General features: G+C 40.8%; 1 protein-coding gene across 4 annotated transcripts in view; it reads left to right on the top strand.

Moving 5' to 3' along the window:
- Positions 1-19,364, top strand: part of PTPN14 (protein tyrosine phosphatase non-receptor type 14) — a 190,468-nt gene that overhangs the window by 131,966 nt on the left and 39,138 nt on the right. For all 4 annotated transcript variants that reach the window (XR_005596362.1, XM_039530999.1, XM_039530997.1 and 1 more), the window contains 7 exons: positions 2,424-2,491; positions 5,204-5,274; positions 5,725-5,812; positions 11,210-11,298; positions 13,856-13,943; positions 14,669-14,751; positions 17,627-17,684. Coding sequence is in view for 3 of the 4 variants with exons in the window: in XM_039530999.1 (XP_039386933.1) it covers positions 2,424-2,491; positions 5,204-5,274; positions 5,725-5,812; positions 11,210-11,298; positions 13,856-13,943; positions 14,669-14,751; positions 17,627-17,684 (545 nt within the window). In the remaining variant the exon portion in view is untranslated. The remainder of the gene's footprint in view (positions 1-2,423; positions 2,492-5,203; positions 5,275-5,724; positions 5,813-11,209; positions 11,299-13,855; positions 13,944-14,668; positions 14,752-17,626; positions 17,685-19,364) is intronic.

The following is a 19,364-nucleotide window of genomic DNA, read 5'->3' as shown; positions in this document are numbered from 1 at the left end:
TAATTAAAAATTCACTTTCCTGTAGTGGGCACTTCCTATCAGAAGTACTGTAGAGTATATAATAGTGGTTATTACAGCTGTTTATTATTGTGATTTTACTCTTAGCCTACTAAGGAGAGAGAGAAAAAGTATACCTATAATATAGAAAAATAAACGTGCATTAGGTTATAATATCTCTCAGACCATCTAGTTCTAATAGACTTTAATAGGCAGAATTTCAAAACTTGATGCAACAGATGTGCCTGCTGAAAAGAATTCAAATGTAAATGTTCAAATCGGGTAATTGTACATACAAATAGTAGCTAATATTATTAAAATAATAGCACAGTTACTGGTTTCTTTAAAAAAATGATTTTTGTGGTACAACTGGTCCTTAGGCATTTTTGAAACCTATTTGAACATGTGACATCCTGTCTCTTCTTATTTGTAGAGCATTCTGTTGCTGAAATGAAATTTTCTAGAGCTTAATTTGTGACCTTCTGGAACTGCGTGGTCTAGTGGTTAGAACAAGGACCTAGCAGTAGAGAACTTGTGTGCTACCTCTGAAAGCCACTGACTTGCTCAAAGGCCTTTGCAAGTCTCTTGTGGACTGATTTTCAGATCTGCTGAGCATCTTCCATCCCTACTGACGTGAGTGAGAGCGGTGGATGCTCACCACCTTGAAAGCCAAGTCATTAACTTACTCTTTGCCTCAGTTTAAGAATACTAATATTCACCTGCTTAGAGCACTTTGAGTGCCCAGGATGAAAGCTGTTGAATGGGTAAAGAGTAGTAGTATTCATTAAGTTAATATGATCTTTGCCAGTGCTGGTAGAAATACCTTTGTAATGTCCTATAGGGTGTTCAAAAACAAAAGGAAAAAACAAATCCTAATGTGTTCTGCTGACCAGTGCCCTGAAATCTTTTAGTATAATTGAATCTTTAGTACAATTGAAAAGATATGTCCATCTTGAACTATGCAGTATGGTTTAATGAGGTTTTCCTAAAATACAAGTCCACGAATTGGTGATGGACAGACACCAAATTGGATTACACTGTCTCAATTTGGGACCTTTCCAGTGGCTTTGTGTAGGCCTCACTTACCATATAATTGTCCATTCTCCTGTCTCTGTAAGTGGTTTGAGTAATAATCACTTCTTTTGTTGTGAATTTTCTGCATAATCTGTTATCATGATAGATAGCTGCATCTGACACTTACTCCAATTTTTGTTGCTTACTCATGACATTGTGTTGCTGTCTTTTATCTTTTGCATGTGATCTGTAAAGAGACTTGGAATATACTCAATTATTTTGAATTGCGTATTAATGTCCATTTTGATTCCCTGTTTATTTTAAAACATAACTCTGAGGTGAAACAAAACAAAACGGCGTTTTTGGCATCCTGTACTACGTGAAATTTTCTAGAAGCTTAGCAAGAATGTTTGGCTGCTGTGATTTATGGTGGGGATTTCCAGCTTCTAAAATACTAGTATATTGTAGATGGCGTTTGATCTGGTTCAGTTAAAATAAAATAACTTTCCAGCAAGTTCATTCTTTAGTTATAAGCTGTTGTATATTTAACAAATAGATAAATCTAGATATGGCTTTTTTGGGATGAGGGGTGGGAGGGTTGGGGGGGGGGTTGTGTGCATGTTTCAGAAGAAGCATTTTAATTTTTAGGAAGCACTTTCAAAACTGCAGTATTTTAAGAACATTTAAACCATAATAATCCTTTGGGTGTTGCATGTGGGTGACTAAGAGCAGTGCTGTGAGTGCCAAGATTGTATCCGCTCCTTAATGGTTGGGATGGGGGAGGGGGAGCAAAGGAGAGGGAATTGCCAGGATGAGGGAATAAAGTATTAAACTAGTGCCCCTGGCAGGAACTTTTGGCTAGCCTGGTATATATCAGTCTGGGATGAGAAGGAAAATCCAAGTTTACTTAAAGCTCTGCTGTTCATTGACATTGTTAATTTTCAAGGGATTTCAGCCTCCTGGGATGTTAAATCCAGCACCTTTCACACAGGTCTTTTTGTGGTGTTTTAGCAAAGGCTGAGTGAAATGTTCAGGGCCACCCTGTACTGTATGTTAGGGGAGGATGGGAGCTGTGAGAAGCAAAATGCCTACCAGAGGCCACCCCATGAAGCATTAGTACGGAGTACTAACCCCTGCATTCCAGGGAGTGGGATACTGCAAAAAAGGAGAGGCTCCTTGTGTAATTGTGCCCAGGTCAATCTTTAACCATTATCTCAGGCATGGACATTTAAAAAAAAAAAAAAAACATTTAACTGGTGTTCAAGGCCTCAATCCTAGAAACACTTGGTTTCTGTGGGAGAACTCACACACTTAAAGTTAAGCATGTGAGTCAAAGGTTCACAGGATTGAGGCTTTAGTATCCATGGAAAGTGCTATGTAATATGAGTAAATGTGGTGTTGTTTTTTTCCAGCGGATTTTGGTGACTATAATCAGTTTGAATCTCATGATTTCCTCCGAGAATATGTTCTGTTTCCTATGGTGAGTTACTTTTTCCCCTCTTTATTTCATGGTCTCCTATGAGTAATTCCTCCATCCCTCAGAGATGGTGTTGATAGCTCAATGAAAAGTGTTAGTGCTAAATTTTTAAATGACTGAAGTAAGCTTTGCCTCCAAAGAGATTGTGTTTCATATGGTTTTAGCTAAACAACTACATGAAGCACAAATTTAACCCTTCGTGAACTCTATTCATGCTTATTTCTCCCCTAGGAACAGATTTCAGTAGAAGAAATATATGTACTTGAACAAGTATAAAGTTATACAGCATTTAGCATGTTCCTGATGGGAGTCTATGGGCGGTATTGCAATAAAAACAGTAAATAATAATGGGATGTGAGGACTGGCTCATATAACAAATGCAGTCCTTGCATAGAGCAAATCATACAGTCCTTACTAAAGAAAAATCCCCACCAAAATAGATCAGCCTTTTGCCTGAATAATAGGTGAACCAGGACTTCAGGGTCTGGCCGACAGTGAGTGTGCAGTGAAAGTTATGCAAAGCTAAATCTGAAACTATCAAATCTTTCAGATTTTTAATGAACTATTTTATGTTTGTTGATAAATTCTGCAGAGAAATGTAAAATTGCTGCCATAAGAGAGAATGAGGTAAAAGATACCAGCTACTTTGATGCCAGAGCAATGAGCAATTGATGGGAGAATGGATAACTTTAAGAAGTTGTTGAGGCTAAGCTGGGCTTTAGCTAAGACCAGCAACCTCATAACCACAGAACTTCAGCTCAACCTTCATAACATTTTGACGATCAGGCTCTGATCTTGAAATTCTTTCTGAGTTGAAATTAAATTTGTAGGGATTGTAAAGCTATACGCATTTTCATCAGACAGCATGAGTGGTTGAGAAATGGCAATTGAATGTCATTCATGTGTGTTGGGAATTCAGAAGTATCTAAGAGAAAACTGCAAGTGGAAGGGGAAAATAATGAGCCTATGTAAGTGTAAGAAGCCATATGTTGCGTATGTCGTGGCAGATGGTATTTAACTTCCACTGAGCAATGCATGTAGAGTGACTAGCAGAGTTCTTGTTTTCATGAGGCCTTTCCCCCCATTTACTACTAGCTATTTTGGTGTTACTCCATGAGGGGTATTGTTTATCATATTGTGGGTAGCCGCTTGGGGCAAGATTATGGCCACACTGTGGACAGAGATGTGCAGTGAATCTACCACTGTGTGCCCACATTTCAAAGGACTGCACTCCTGAGCTTTTCAGTACACTGCAATTAGTTTTCTGTCTCCAAAGTTTGGATATGGAGCTAAACGTCTCCCTAGTTTGAGGGAGTTTGAGTCCCTGACAATACCTTCTTTTTCCATTCCTGCCCTCTGTTGTTGTTTAGACTATGTTATCTGACTTCTGCTTTGCACCTGTCATCACGCTGTCTTTTACCTCCCTCTTATGTTGCTACTACTACTATTATTCTATTACTTATTAGTTGTATTACGGTAGTGCCTAGGAGCCTCATCACTGGCCAGGGCCCATTGTTCTAAGTACTGCACAAGCACAGACATCCTCCAGAGCTGAAGAGATGTATTGTTTCTGTCCCTTCCAGCCAAAGCAGCTAGCCCTTGAGGCATGTTGTCCTCCAGGATTGAGTCACCGATTCTACTTCGTCCGTTCCCCTGGGCAGGGTTAGGTAACATAATGGTAAAAATCCCTACTCTAGCGCTGTAACCACCACTAACTGTTGTAGACTGCCCCAGTGCTAGAGCAGCGGTCAGGAGATCTGTGCAGCTCTTGGGAGTAGATGAGGTCTCAAAGTGGAACACTGATTTGCTGAAAAGTACATTATTGCAGTGTGCTGCTGAATGGGGGAGGGGCAGCTGCATTTGGACTGTGTTTGATCTTGTGAGGCTACATTATGTGTCAAATGGCATTTCTTCAGTGAAAAGAACAAAGTTATGTACACAGAACACCCCATAGGTTTGTGGCTATGTACAGGCACGTACCAGGACATTTTTCATTAGCATGCTACCACTTTCACATTTTTCTGTGGCAGAAACAAATATTGCAGGGAGGCCTCCATTGAGCAAGAAACAGGCAGTTTAGCCACATACAATACACACAGCCTTGAGGCATATTTTTTTTTATATGACTGTAATCACTTTGAGGTTTTGCTAGGTAACTTTTTCATTTTCCTTTTTTTTTTTTTGCTTTCATTTTATGACCAGACTTCCTTTATTATCTTGCCCCAATTGATTTCAGAATTATTCCAACCATACACATACTCCCACATTTACAAAACGTACTACAATCTCCTCATCAACTGTGTGCTGAAAACACAAGGCAAACTTTACTTTGCACTTAAAGGAACAGCAAAGCTTTTGATCCTCCTTTTTTGAAACAGTTACTAAAAGAAAAGTGTTAGGTCTTTCTGTACTGTATTTCGGAAGAAATTTCTAGCCCCCTTTTTGTTTTGAATTAACAATCTTCTTAAAATTTCCAACCCCTCCAAGTTTTCCCTGAAGCTCTGGTACCTTGCCCTCAGAAATTTTTTGGTAATAACAAACGAATCCAGATTTCCATTGCAATAAGTATTAGGTATCATCACTGTCCTGCAAGCTTAGACAGGTGGCAACCCTAAAACGTACACCATCACAATGTATCTGTTCTGTGTTTTGCTTTGTTTCTTTCCTGATTAGTGTCCCTCAATAAACAGAGTGTTCTTGTTTGTATTCTTACAGGACTGGACTCAAGATGAAGCAGTCCTGGAAGATCTGACTCAAAAGGTAGCTCAGGAACATAAAACTCATAGGTGAGTCCCAAAATGTTAAGATACAGCTCTGTTCTGTTTTCACTTGCAGTAGGGAACTGGTACATATGGCTATTCTTCTGCTACTTTAAGTTGGGTTTTTATTTAGTTTGTACAGAAAGTTAATCAGCTTTTCACAAAATTTTACAGATATAAAATAGCTCTGGTTGCCAATCTGGTTTAGACATTGGAGTAGAAAATGCCTCTCTAGATTTGGACTGTGTTTTCTACCTCCTCCTAATGACAATGTAGAGAATGAACTAAAATGTCTATCCCATCTTGATAATACAAGTAATGATCTGTTTTAATTATATTGTACATTTTCTTCAGAATCTCAGTGACTCACTTAAGATACTAATCTAGATTATTCCGAATCTGCCATTTTTTGGCTAGAACCTTTAATATGACTTGTACTGAACAATTTCTTGTTGTCCTGTGTTGTTTTAATTGTAGTGGCATACCAGCAGCAGAAGCTGAACTTATGTACATCAGTGAAGTGGAACGTCTTGAAGGGTTTGGACAGGAAAGTTTCCCTGTGAAGGTATGGGGCTCTAGTTACTATTATTTACGTAGCCTTCTTACAACCCCCATCCAAAAAAAAAAAAAAAAAGACAATTGAGGGGTATATGGTGATGTGCGTTTGTATAACTCACGTTGCTGTAAACAATATGTGTACATCCAAATGAAGAATTACCAGATTGGAATGGTAGTGTGTTAGATCCATTTTGCACAGGGATAAATGGCTGCATCAGGTGCATGGCAATGGAGAATCAGGACTCTGATTTTATCCTGGCACTGCCATTGATTTGCTGAGTTACTGTTGGCAAAAGTCTCTATCTCAATTTCCCCATTTGTGAAATGAATATAACAACACTTGTTCACTTCACAGGAGAGTTGTGAGACTTTATTAGCTAAGGTAGGATGTTTAGATGGTGGTTTGAATAACTGTACTAGATTCTGTCAGCTGAACAGAAGCAAGGTAATGTTAGACTAACAACTAGTTGGGGTTTTTTTCAGGTTTTTTATGCTGTATTGTTGTCCTTTTTATGCTATATTCCCTTGAATTTTAATCGGTTTTCCTTGTCTTAATGCCCCATGCTGCCATCTGCAACTTGGTTAAGTTTGAACAGCACAGGTCACTATGATCCACTGGGTGGCTGAAACATTGAACACTTTTAGCCCATTCTACAACTCTCCTTCTGTGGTTATTTGTTATAAATACTGGACTGCTCAACACTTCTCCTTGTCCTTAACCCCCAGCACTTCCTAGTAAAAGTGTTTTTCTGTCTCTCCTGCTACTGAGATAAAAAATAAGAGAACCCTGAAGTTAGCCTGAAGGGACAAAAAAACCAAACAGATTGGCTGATTGTACTTTGGATCTTGTGATGGTCTCCATTGAAGTTAATGGCTTTTTCACTGGAAGGCAGAAATTATGTGGTCTTCTGATGTCAAATCTTTATGCATCTAAAAGAAATAAAAGGTTTGTTCTGGGATTAATTCCCATTAAAACTCTATACTGTGGCAACTTGTTTCCTTAACAGAATTTCTCATTCTGCCTGATTGTTGTTGGTGGTTGCTGGGTGAAGCACTAATTGTGTGCTCACGCAGTGCAAGATGCAGAAAAAAACCCACCACCACCACCCAGGAGAGCTGGCAGGATAGATGTATGGACAAACACAATGTATTGAGAGACCCTGGAGAAAGTTCTCTTTTGGAGATGGGCATACCTTGCTGAATGAGGGAGGGAACCTAGTGACAGAGGATGTGGAGAAAGCTAGGGTACTCAATGCTTTTTTTGCCTCTGTCTTCACAGACAAGGTCAGCTCCCAGACAGCTGCACTCTGCAGCACGGTATGGGGAGGAGGTGACCAGCTCTCTGTGGAGAAAGAAGTAGTTCAGGACTATTTAGAAAAGCTGGATGAGCACAAGTCCATGGGGCCGGATGCACTGCATCCGAGGGTGCTAAAGGAGTTGGCCGATGAGATTGCAGAGCCATTGGCCATTATCTTTGAAAAATCATGGCGATCGGGGGAGGTCCCGGATGACTGGAAAAAAGCTAATGTAGTGCCCATCTTTAAAAAAGGGAAGAAGGAAGATCCAGGGAACTACAGGCCAGTCAGTCTTACCTCAGTCCCTGGAAAAATCATGGAACAGGTCCTCAAGGAATCAATTCTGAACCACTTAAAGGAGGGGAAAGTGATCAGGAACAGTCAGCATGGATTCACCAAGGGCAAGTCATGCCTGACTAACCTAATTGCCTTCTATGATGAGATAACCGGCTCTGTGGATGAGGAGAAAGCAGTGGATGTGCTATTTCTGGACTTTAGCAAAGCTTTTGATACAGTCTCCCGCAGTATTCTTGCCAGCAAGTTAAAGAAGTCTGGGCTGGATGAATGGACGGTAAGGTGGATAGAAAACTGGCTAGATGGTCGGGCTCAACGGGTAGTGATCAATGGTTCCATGTCTAGTTGGCAGCTGGTATCAAGTGGAGTGCCCCACGGGTCGGTGCTGGGGCCGGTTTTGTTCAATATCTTCATTAACGATCTGGAGGATGGTGTGGACTGCACCCTTAGCAAGTTTGCAGATGACACTAAACTGGGAGGAGTGGTTGATACGCTGGAGGGTAGGGATAGGATACAGAGGGATCTAGACAAATTAGAGGATTGGGCCAAAAGAAATATGATGAGGTTCAACAAGGACAAGTGCAGAGTCCTGCACTTAGGACGGAAGAATCCCATGCACTGCTATAGACTAGGGACCGAATGGCTGGGCAGCAGTTCTGCAGAAAGGGACCTAGAGGTTACGGTGATCGAAAAGCTGAATATGAGTCAACAGTGTGCCCTTGTTGCCAAGAAGGCTAATGGCATTTTGGGTTGTATAAGTAGGGGCATTTCCAGCAGATCGAGGGATGTGATCATTCCCCTCTACTCAGCACTGGTGAGGCCTCATTTGGAGTACTGTGTCCAGTTTTGGGCCCCACACTACAAGAAGGATGTGGATAAATTGGAGAGAGTCCAGCGGAGGGCAACAAAAATGATTAGGGGGCTGGAGCACATGACTTACGAGGAGAGGCTGAGGGAACTGAGATTGTTTAGCCTGCAGAAGAGAAGATTGAGGGGGGATTTGATAGCTGCTTTCAACTACCTGAAAGGGGGTTCCAAAGAGGATGGATCTAGACTGTTCTCAGTGGCAGAAGATGACAGAACAAGGAGTAATGGTCTCAAGTTGCAGAGGGGGAGGTTTAGGTTGGACATTAGGAAAAACTTTTTCACTAGTAGGGTGGTGAAGCACTGGAATGGGTTACCTAGGGAGGTGGTGGAATCTCCTTCCTTGGAGGTTTTTAAGGTCAGGCTTGACAAAGCCCTGGCTGGGATGATTTAGTTGGGTTTGGTCCTGCTTTGAGGAGGGGGCTGGACTAGATGACCTCCTGAGGTCCCTTTCAACCCTGAGATTCTATGATTCAAGAGCTGATTCCCTTTTTCCTTCCTTATTACAGCTCTTCCCATGATTAGGCAGAGAACGTCCAAACCACAGCAGATTTGGAGTATAATTTGAAGAATTCTGGTATATGCAGCATTGGGAATCAGTGCATGTACAGGGCTTGAAAAATGTACCAGACATATACTTACTGGGGGATTAACCCTTGCTAGCTAGAAATAAATACAAAATGCACGCATGGAGCACACTACCAGCAAATCTTTGGGACAAAATCTAGCCACCTGCTCATCCACAGAGCCTGAGAATAAGAAGGTAGCTAGGATTTCTAACAGGGTGTTGTCTTGGACACGGCCAAGGGAATTAATAATTTTGTATCGCCCTGTTGGTACTAGGCATCTGATAAATTTGAAGCTTCACCACTCTCCAGAAGCTGAAAGGGATACAGGATTCTCTCTCTCCTCAAAACAGCTGTGTAGTGAAGCAAGACTCACCGGCGCAGTGCCTCCTGCTGGTCATCCTGGGAATTAGCTCTTTTCCCACATATGGAACGCCCTCTGCAGGCTGGTGTCTCGCCTGCCGCTGGCCCCATGTCCCTCCCGGACTCCAGTGCCCTTTACTTCAGGGTTCTGCCCCAGCAGTACCAACACACTCTGGGTCTCCCCTCCTTGGGGAACCCCCAACTCTCTAAACCCACCTTGCCTCAGTGGCTACTGCCAGTCATCATCTAGCCCCTGCTCACTGGGGCAGACTGCAGTCTGTAATGGCCACTCGTCATTGGCCAGGGGTTATGACCCAGCTGCCTCTGCCGAAGCCCAGGCGGCACCTCTGCAACCCCTGTACCTGCTTTGGCCTTTAGCAAGGCCTGGTGATATGCCAGGCTGGAGCTCCCCAGCTTCTCTTGCCTTTCCCCAGCCCTGCTCTACTCCCGGTACCCTGAGCTCCCAGGCAGCCAGGTCCTTCTCTCTCCACCGCTAGAGAGAGACTCCTCCAGTTTCTGGCCTACAGCCCTCTTATCAAGGCCAGCTGGGCCCTAATTGAGCTGGCCATAGCTGTGGCTGCTTCCCCAATCAGCCTAGTTTGGCTGTTTTAACCCCTGTTCTCCAGGAGTGGGGCAGCTGCCCCATTACAAGCAGTCAATGAAGAGAGAGGGAGGTCCACCCTCCATCTCTTTTCCAGTATGTCCTGAATGGTGTGAGGGTGCTGGTGAACAGAAGGGAGTCTCCTCTCTTCCTTCCACTTCTATCTGTTTTGGTCCCTTTGGCCCAAATACTGTGCGTGTCTCAGCCATGCCCGCCTCAGTTGCAGCTCATAGAATTCTCCCATAGCAGCAGCAGAGTGATAGTGTCACTGTGGCCCACCCATCACTGAAAGTCTTATTAATGTCATGTGCTGAAGCTTTGCAAACCAGTAAGCAGCAGCTGAAACACTTGGACTACCTGCCTACAGACTCAGGAAGACAACACTGCATCAATTTACATTTGGCTCATGTTTGGATTTATCTCTTGGCAATCAGAAGAACTATAGACAAATTTATTTTTGTAAAATCTTCAGAAATGTGATGGCGTAAGCACCAGCCCCCTCCAGGGAAAGCTTCCCACTCAGCACTAGCAAGTGAATTTTTTCAGGTTTTGTATATGGGATGTCCCTGTTTGGCTATTGCATGCCATTCTGGATCGTGTTAAATAAGAAGCCAAAGTGCCTATTCTGTACAAAATAGGAAAAACAAAAATGTTACTTTGTATTTCAAAGAACTGAATTCATGTTATCTTCAGTGAATGAAGGTAATATTACTTATTGTAAAAATAATTCTTTATATTTACACAGTGGTTTACATCTTAGAAGCACAATATAATTAGCCCTGTGAGGTAGGTAAGTATTATTTCTTTTAGAGAAGGACAAACTGAGTCACAGAGGACCAGATTTGCAAATACAGATATCCTGTTTTGCATCCACAGATAGTAGGAATAATTCTTTTGAGATGCAGTTTATCATTTAAATGTATGACTACTAGATTATATCCACAGATCAAACATCTGAGCTACCTACACTGTGTCCCCAGGTATTTGCACCTATCAAAATGGAGGCCCATTTAAAACCAGTCTGATAATCTGGCTCCAAAAGGTCAAGTGAATGGTCCAAATCCATATAGTATGAATTAAAAGGCAGGAATTTCAGACTCTGTCTAGTATTTATTCCACTAGAGCACACTAATTTCCCTTGTGTTGCTCCATACAGTAATCCTTTTAGCTACGTGGCTTATATTCATATGATATTTATTTTGAATTACTGTGTAAATACCTTGTAAATAAGAAAACAATCGCTATGTAGACTGGGTGTTTTTTGGTTAGTTAAACTACAGACTCACTCCTGAATGCCTGATGTGCTGTATATCTTAGGGGATGATTTTGATTTAAACATTTTATTGTAGTTCCCTGGGCGTTCTTCATGTAAAACCAGTTTCTGTATTAATTAACTAAATGTTTATGTGGTTTTGGTGCAGGACAATCATGGAAATGATATGCATCTTGGCATTTTCTTCATGGGAATCTTCATAAAAAATAGAATTGGAAGGCCAACAGTGATATACAGGTACCATCAAGAGACTTCTGCTTTTAATGTGAATTCCTTTTTCAGGAAGCTGTGCTTTTTTCCCAATGACTTAGGCATCACGTGTGACTTCAGTGGGACTATTTCTGTGAGTAAAGGAGTACTGACATGAGTAAGGATTTTCAGGATTGGCCTCTTGACCATAAAAGTCTATGCAGTAAAGGATAGTCTCTGATAGATGTCTGGGAATGGGGTTGATGCCTAGAGAGACAAGGCTATCATGTACACTTGAATTGCTTATGGGATTTTGATGCCTTTTCTCCTCTTGCCTCTCTAGGGTCAGTTTGTGCTTAAATCACTTATTTTCTTGGATCTGAAAGCAAATACGTTAGACGTCAGTGGGGACTGCTAGGTGCGCACCACTTCCATAGGTGCTGGAACTAGGAGTGCTGGAGCACCCCCTGGCTTGAAGTGATTTCCACTATATACAGGCTTTACAGTTTGGTTTAATGGCTGTCAGCACCCCCACTAAACAAATTGTTCCAGTACCCCAAAATCAGGTCACTTGTTTCGGTGTCTCAATAAGAATAAAGGAGCTGAATTTTAGGCTCATTTTTTTAAGTTCTTGACTATTGTCTTTTCTTTATGTGTGTGGCACTGTGCTTATTTATGGAGCTAAATAATAATATAACCTCTATCCATGAACTAACTCATTTTGCATAGGACACTGAGCAGCCTTCAGATAAAGAGTTTCTGAGATCAGAGTCTGGTAAAGCGATATCTGAATTTAAATTTGGCCCTTGTTTTTCTCATTGTGGAATTACCCAGTGTTGCTAATGCAAAATATGAGTGTCTAGGCAAAGGATTGTTTTATCAATTCCAATTATTGTTTAAATTTTGTTTCTTTGTTATTCTATAAAAATAAATCTTTATTACTCTTCCCGCCCCAAATGTAGCAAAAAGCTTTGAGTCAAATCCTTGTCCCTTTGGAAACCGTGGCAAAACTCCCATTGATTTCAGTGGAGCCAGGATTTCATCCCCCGCCTCCCACCCTCCTTTTTTTATTGTTTCTGTGGTTTCATGGGTTATTTTTGTTTATTTCATTGTTATCTTAGAATGATAAACCACAATCTGTGAGACTGTTTCTGACCAACACTCTTGGTGTGTGAATGTTTGTACAGCACTCATAGTAAAACAGATGTTTTAGTGAGTCACACTGTAGTTTTTAGCCAGTGGTTGGAGCTTTTTTCAAAGACCTTAGCATTTATTTTAAAGAGCTTAGATTATTTTTTTCCAACATAATCAAGATTCCCATCTGTTTTTGAATTTTTCATGTATCTTTCATTTTTAAATGTGTAGTTTTATGAAGAAATCAGAGTAGATTTCTTTTAAATTGTGCCATTCCCAAGATTTCTTGAAAATGTAGGTTGCAAAAGTGAGGCACCTCAGATTTTTTTTTTTTTTTTTAAAAGGTATAGATGTCCTCAGAAAATGCTGGTATCCTTGTTTGTTGTGTTTCAGCATGCATTCCCATGCATGTAATGTCAGGATGTATCCAAGAACATTTTCCAGAAGACCAAGTCATTTCCATCCCAAAAGTTTTTATGGGACACGATTTTCATGATGGACACAAACAGTGCCAACAACTAGTTGTAAAAAGACCATAATACTGATCTTAATCAACCTGACAGTCACTGGAGGAAAGAACAAGTAAACACATGGGAAAAAAATTAGGAGCATAAAACACAAAATAGTAACATGGTATTTTTTGCTTGTATAAAAACACTAATGGGTAAGGACTTATCTACACAAACAATTAAATTGTGGCGAACTGGTGTGTGAATGTACCCTGGACTAGCCTGCTGTGAACTAACTGTCTGTGTGAGCCCTGCTGACATTCATTAAAAATTCATTAGTGCACTTTAGTCTCGTTTCAAAAAGGACTAGATCAAAGCACATTAACAAACTGTAGCGGTTTAATGTAAACACTACCTATGCTGACAGGAGGGATTTTCCTGTCGGCGTAGGTAATCCACCTCCCCGAGAGGCAGTAGCTAGGTTGATGGAAGAATTCTTCTGGCAACCTCTTGCTGTCTACATGGGGACTTACATTGGTGTAACTATGCTGCTCAGGGTATGGATTTTTCACGCCCCAACCAACGTAGTTAAAGCGACCTAATTTTCTGGTATAGACTATACCTCAATCTAGGAAATTTGGAAACAGTTTTGGAAAAAAAATCCAACAATAACTGTACATATTTCCCTGCCAACTAGTCACAGTCAAATAATAATTAAATTGTGACACGATGCAATTCAGTTTACAATTAAGCATTCATATATTTCCAATCGTATATTTTATTCTAACCCTTAACATTGCTGTTTTTGAAGAAGAAATGTTTTGCTCTAAAATCAGGGGTGTTTGGGGGTGGCTTTTTCTTTAATCACAGTACATGATTTTTTTGCTGGCTGTGTTTCTTCATCAAACAGCTAGCATTTCTCACATAAAATGAGCCTGCACATAAACTAATACATTCCTAACATGTCTGTGAAATGTTTGCCTGTGTGTCTTGGCAAAGTCAGCAGCATTTCTTTTCTACAGGTGGAATGATATTGGGAATATAATACATAACAAGTCTTCAATCATCGTGGAGTTGATCAACAAAGAAGAAACCGTGCTCTTTCACACAGTAAGCAAAGTGTCTAAACAGTATCAACAGAAAAACTTTACCATATATCAGAAAGACTGAGCTTCAGGTCCCAATGTCTGAATAGAGGTGTCCCCTCACTCCCCTGCATTTGGAGGATGGAAATCACAAATTCAGTCTGTCACCTGCTCACTCTTTCCAACATTCCCATCACCTGTATTTGGGGGGTGAACTCAGTTTATTGTTTTACTTTTCTATGTATGTAATACCTTCTAGACAGCCTGAAATCCACCCTATTGGGAACTCTGTGGACATGACTGTCTTTTGGATGAAATGTCCATGGCCCTTTGCCACACCATGCTCTCAGAGCGGCAGCAGCCTGAGCAATGGTGGAGCCTATATACATGCTCTCTGGAGCTCTAGGAGGGACTGTGCAGTGCTCTGAGAAAACTGCAACTCCACATGACCTCCAGCACAGGCCAGTTTGTAAATTACACAGCTGGCTCTAACAGTTCTTTTTGTTTTTTCACTGTCATTAGCAGCGAAGTGGCAGCATGTAAAGACATGCTGATGCACTTCAGCGGTCCAAGGCTTGAGGGTACTGCATATGTTCTTGGCAGCTGACTTTGTGTGCGGCCTCCCTTAAAAGGCGTTATTGCTGTTGAATTTTTTAGAATACTCTTTTGGTTGCTGAAATCAATTCATTGTAACAGCAGCAGAGTGAATAATCCGATGGCTTTTCCAATTTTTCTTCTTGTGTTTTAAAGGATGATATTGAAAATGCAAAATATATTTCACGGCTGTTTGCTGCAAGGCATAAGTTTTATAAACAGAATAAAATCTGCACAGAGTGAGTATGCATACTTCAGATTCTTTTGCAATACACTGATTGGAAGTGCTCTGATTTTCGGCTTGTCTGTCAATTACTCTTTACCCTCTGCCCTTTTTACCAAGATATAGCAAAGGACTAATTCCTGTGCCATAGGAGGCCTGTGTATCACTATGTGCCACTGAAGTCTATTTTGAGCCCTTAGTAATGCACAGGCCTTGAGCTGGCCCCAGGGCCTCCCGGGGGGGGGGGGGGGGGGGCAAGTGGGGCAATTTGCCCCAGGCCCTGCAGGGGCCCCCATGAGAATATAGTATTATGTAGTATTGCAACTTTTTTTAATGGAAAGGGCCCCTGAAATTGCTTTGCCCCAGGCCCCCTGAATCCTCTGGGCAGCCCTGGCTGGCCCTCTGCACAAGGGTAGATTTCACCCTAATGAAAGAGGAATGGGTGGAGTTTAGGTTGTATAGTGTAGGCACAAAGGCCAGTTTATTATCTGCAGATATCTTTCAGCATATATCTACCCCTACTGGAGTGGAGAGCTGTGATTTTAGAGTTTGACATTTTTTGAATAATGCTAGGTTATACAGCAATGCCACACACAGAGCAAATTCCCTGTAAAGTATCCAACACATTGATTAGTTAACTGTAAAGCTGCGAAGAAGCTCCCATAATCATCATCGCAGTTCTGTTTACCCAGATGGACGTCCATCTGTTCTGTTGGGTGTTGTCATCTGTTGGAAAATGGAGGGCCAAAGTAAAGGAAGGAAAGACTAGAAGGTGTGTGGGGGAGTGTGTGCACACGTGTGCTAGCATAAAATAAATTTCCAAATGGGGTACATTAGTGGAGGGCTCATGGAAGGACTTGTAAATGTGACCACTGCTTTATCACCCAAAGAAAAAGCTTGTAGTTGATCATATTTCAAATGCTATCTACTATTCTTGGGAGATGGACATGTTTCCTATTGATTGATTGAAATATGTTTGCACTTTCATAATCCAACATTGTGGATTTAATTTTGTCTTGAACAGTTCGAGGAACAAGTTCAAAGGGAAGGTTTTGATTCTCTCCTCTAGAAAAACAAAAAACAATGTGTTGGGTAAAAGGCACTTAGGACGGAAGAATCTGATTCACTGCTACAGACTAGGGACCGAGTAGTTAGGCAGCAATTCTGCAGAAAAGAACCTAGAGGTTACAGTGGACAGGAAGCTGGATATGAGACAACAGTGTGCCCTTGTTGCTAAGAAGGCTAACAGCATTTTGGGCTGTATAAGTAGGGGCATTGCCAACAGATTGAGGGACGTGATCATTCCCCTCTATTCAGCATTGGTGAGGCCTCATCTGGAGTACTGTGTCCAGTTTTGGGCCCCACACTACAGGAAGGATGTGGAAAAATTGGAAAGAGTCCAGCGGAGGGCAAAAAAAAATGATTAGGAGGCTGGTGCACATGACTTATGAAGAGAGGCTGAGGGAACTGGGATTGTTTAGTCTGCAGAAGAGAAGAATGAGGGGGGATTTCAACTACCTGAAAGAGGGGGTTCCAAAGAGGATGGAGCTAGACGGTTCTCAGTGGTACCAGATGAAAGAACAAGGAGTAATGGTCTCAGGTTGCAGTGGGGGAGGTTTAGGTTGGATATTAGGAAACACTTTTTCACTAGGAGGCACTGGAATGGGTTACCTAGGGAGGTGGTGGAATCTCCTTCCTTAGAGGTTTTTACGGTCAGGCTTGATGAAGCCCTGGCTAGGATGATTTAGTTGGAGATTGGTCCTGATTTGAGCAGGGGGTTGGACTAAATGACCTCCTGAAGTCCCTTCCAACCCTGATATTCTATGATTCTATGAAAAGAACTTTGAGCAGATCCTGAAGAGGAGCATATTTCTATCTTGTAACTATATACCTGGGTCAATACAGAAGATTCTTCTATTACAGTAAAGGCTGCTTAAATTCAGACTTCATAATCAGAAGGTGCTCGGATACCATAAGTCCAGTATAGATACACACTTCAGATATATAACATCCTAAAAACACTTGCATTTTTCTGTCCTCAGATAAAAATAAGTAGCAAAATGAAGTTGATGAGAGAAATAAATAAGACTAAAATACAGTTACTAAGTTAACTGGGCTTGTCCTTGCAGGAGTCTCCTCTTCTATCACCATTTGTGTTAGAGTTAAATGTATTGATAGCAAGCAACATATTGCAGTGTGTTTTCTAAGTGAACACTTTTCCCAACCTCTGTGTTAAAATGACTCTGTTGCTGTTTGTATTTCCTCTGTGTGCATTTCCTCTAATCGCACATAACATCATCATTCACCAGATCAGAAATTGTAAGAGGAGAAATTCCACCTTTCCTCTCTATACGTAAGCACTATATTTCTGACTCATCGGTTTTTCTTTTCTTTTGCCCTTCCTTTTTAAAGTATTCCCACTACATCTGGCTACTACAACATTATACCTACCTCCGCTAGCATTGTCCTTCAGCCGCTCTTTCCTCTCTTGATCTGTGTGCATTGCCTTTTAGTGATTTGCTGTGACTTCTCTAAGATGCTGTCATTGTTTTTTCTCTTCACCTGTATCTTGAGAGCCGGCCCATGCTTCCTCAAGAGACTTCTACTTTTTACGTTTGTCATTTTAAAACCAGAGTTGATTTTCTTTCCCTTGTTTCCAATTAGGCCAAATAGGATAATGACCAGATGGCATGTTTATTTTGGAATAAAAATACATCTATACTTAGAGCAGGAACTGAATTATTTCCGTCTGTTTATTTTATATATCTATCTATCAATAAAGAATACCTTTCAGCATCATAGGCTCTTATTTTCCTCAGCCAGTCTTGAATCAGAATTTAAATTTTATCGTAAGACCAGTTCCTAATATCTCTCTCCACTTTTCCCCACAGACAATCAAGTTCTCCTCCCCCTATCAGACGGCGGCCCACCTGGAGTAGGTCATCCTTGGTATGTAATATAGTGGGGTCTTCAATAATAATGCTGGTATTGCTGCTACAGGCATGGGGCAATACATGAGATGGGACATTTTCTAAAGTTCAAATATATTAATTGACTAGACATCGGCATTCTTGAAACTCGTTCATGCCATGTCACCTACAGGAAGTGTGTTAATTTAAATGGAACGTATTATTACTACTGATTCTAAAAATTACAGGCCTTGGGGCCTCAATGTTTCTACTTGTCCTGCAAAAATAGACCATCTTTTCTGCAGGAATACAGTGATGTTCAATGGGATTTGTCCTGCAGGGTAAAAAAAAACTCCTTAGAGTTTGAAAAATCTATTACTGTATAAATAACGGAACCTCAAAACATACATACCCCAAAACTGAATCACTGCATGATTTTACAGTGTGTTGCCCTGAACCCTTCCTCCATCCTCTATTTTTTGGCACTCTAAGGTGTCAAGTCTGCATTTAGACTGTGAGCTCTTTATGGTGGGAACTTTATCTTGTTATGTATTTCTGTGAAGTGCCTAATATTTCTGAGTAAAACTTTTATAATCAGTACATGATTCTGTGATTCTATATTTTCTTTCTTTTGTAAATCCATTCGACTAAGTAGAGCTGCCTACAATTTTTGACAGTATTTTTTAATTGAAATTTTCACAAAAATGAGAAACCATTTTTTTGGAAATTTTTGCAAACATTATATTCCATTTTTCAATCAGCTTTAGGGATTAGCTTTCTTTTGCTGCTACGTTTTTCTCCCAGCACCCTTGAACTACCCTAAGAAATATTGAATTCCAGCAGAAAACCTAAAAGAGAATGGCAAGGTGCAACAACATTGCCAATCCCTTCCATAGAGGGCAAAGATTATCATGGCTGTATAAAATGGTTTGCTTGTGAAACAAAAGAAGATAGCCTTCCTTCTTAGCTCATTTCAAGCCCAGTGATGAAGTATCGTTTTCTTGCTTTGTAGCACCTTCCTGAAGTAATAAATCTTATTATCATATGTCTGTCTGACAGAGTTATTGTTGGTAGTTCTGTTTTTGACACCTCTTATCCATGCACAGCAGCTGTCCCTTTTTAAGATGGGCTGTCCCTGTGTTTTAACAAAATCTGTACCATCTATTCACTCTGTTCCTTCTACAAATTTGTTCTAGTCCATTTTATTTCAGTGGTATTAAAAGTTGTCATATTTTCCTCTCCAAAAGCTTTTCATAGTTTTCACACATGGGCAGGTACCTATATTTTAAACTAATAGTCCTGCCCAGTTTCCTTTCCAAAACTGCCTGTCATTTTCAGCTTACTTCCAGAGAGCCATTGGTTAGCACAGTTTGCTTATTGCACTGTCTGTGTTACATTCTTTAAAACATAAAATTCTTATCATCTGCTAATTTGCTTTGTGAGCCCTGATGCGAAATATCTAATGTAAGGAAATGAAAGGGCCCTTGAATGCCTTATGATCTGATCAGCCTCATCTTTATTGCAAAGAAAACAAGACCCTCTTCCTATCAGATATGGAAAATGGAAGCCTATATTTTAATAGGAAAAACAATCATGCCTCCTCTGTTTAGATTCTATGTGTAAACCTTTGGCAAATGAGAACATGGATTGGTAGCAATGAGAAGAGGAATAGGTGACTTTCCTCAAAAACAAACGAGTTTTCTCTCTGTTCAAATGAACC

This window comes from Mauremys reevesii, linkage group 3 (genome assembly GCF_016161935.1).
Source record: "Mauremys reevesii isolate NIE-2019 linkage group 3, ASM1616193v1, whole genome shotgun sequence".
In the NCBI taxonomy this organism is placed as follows: domain Eukaryota; kingdom Metazoa; phylum Chordata; order Testudines; family Geoemydidae; genus Mauremys; species Mauremys reevesii.
This window is presented reverse-complemented; position numbering and strand designations above follow the sequence as displayed.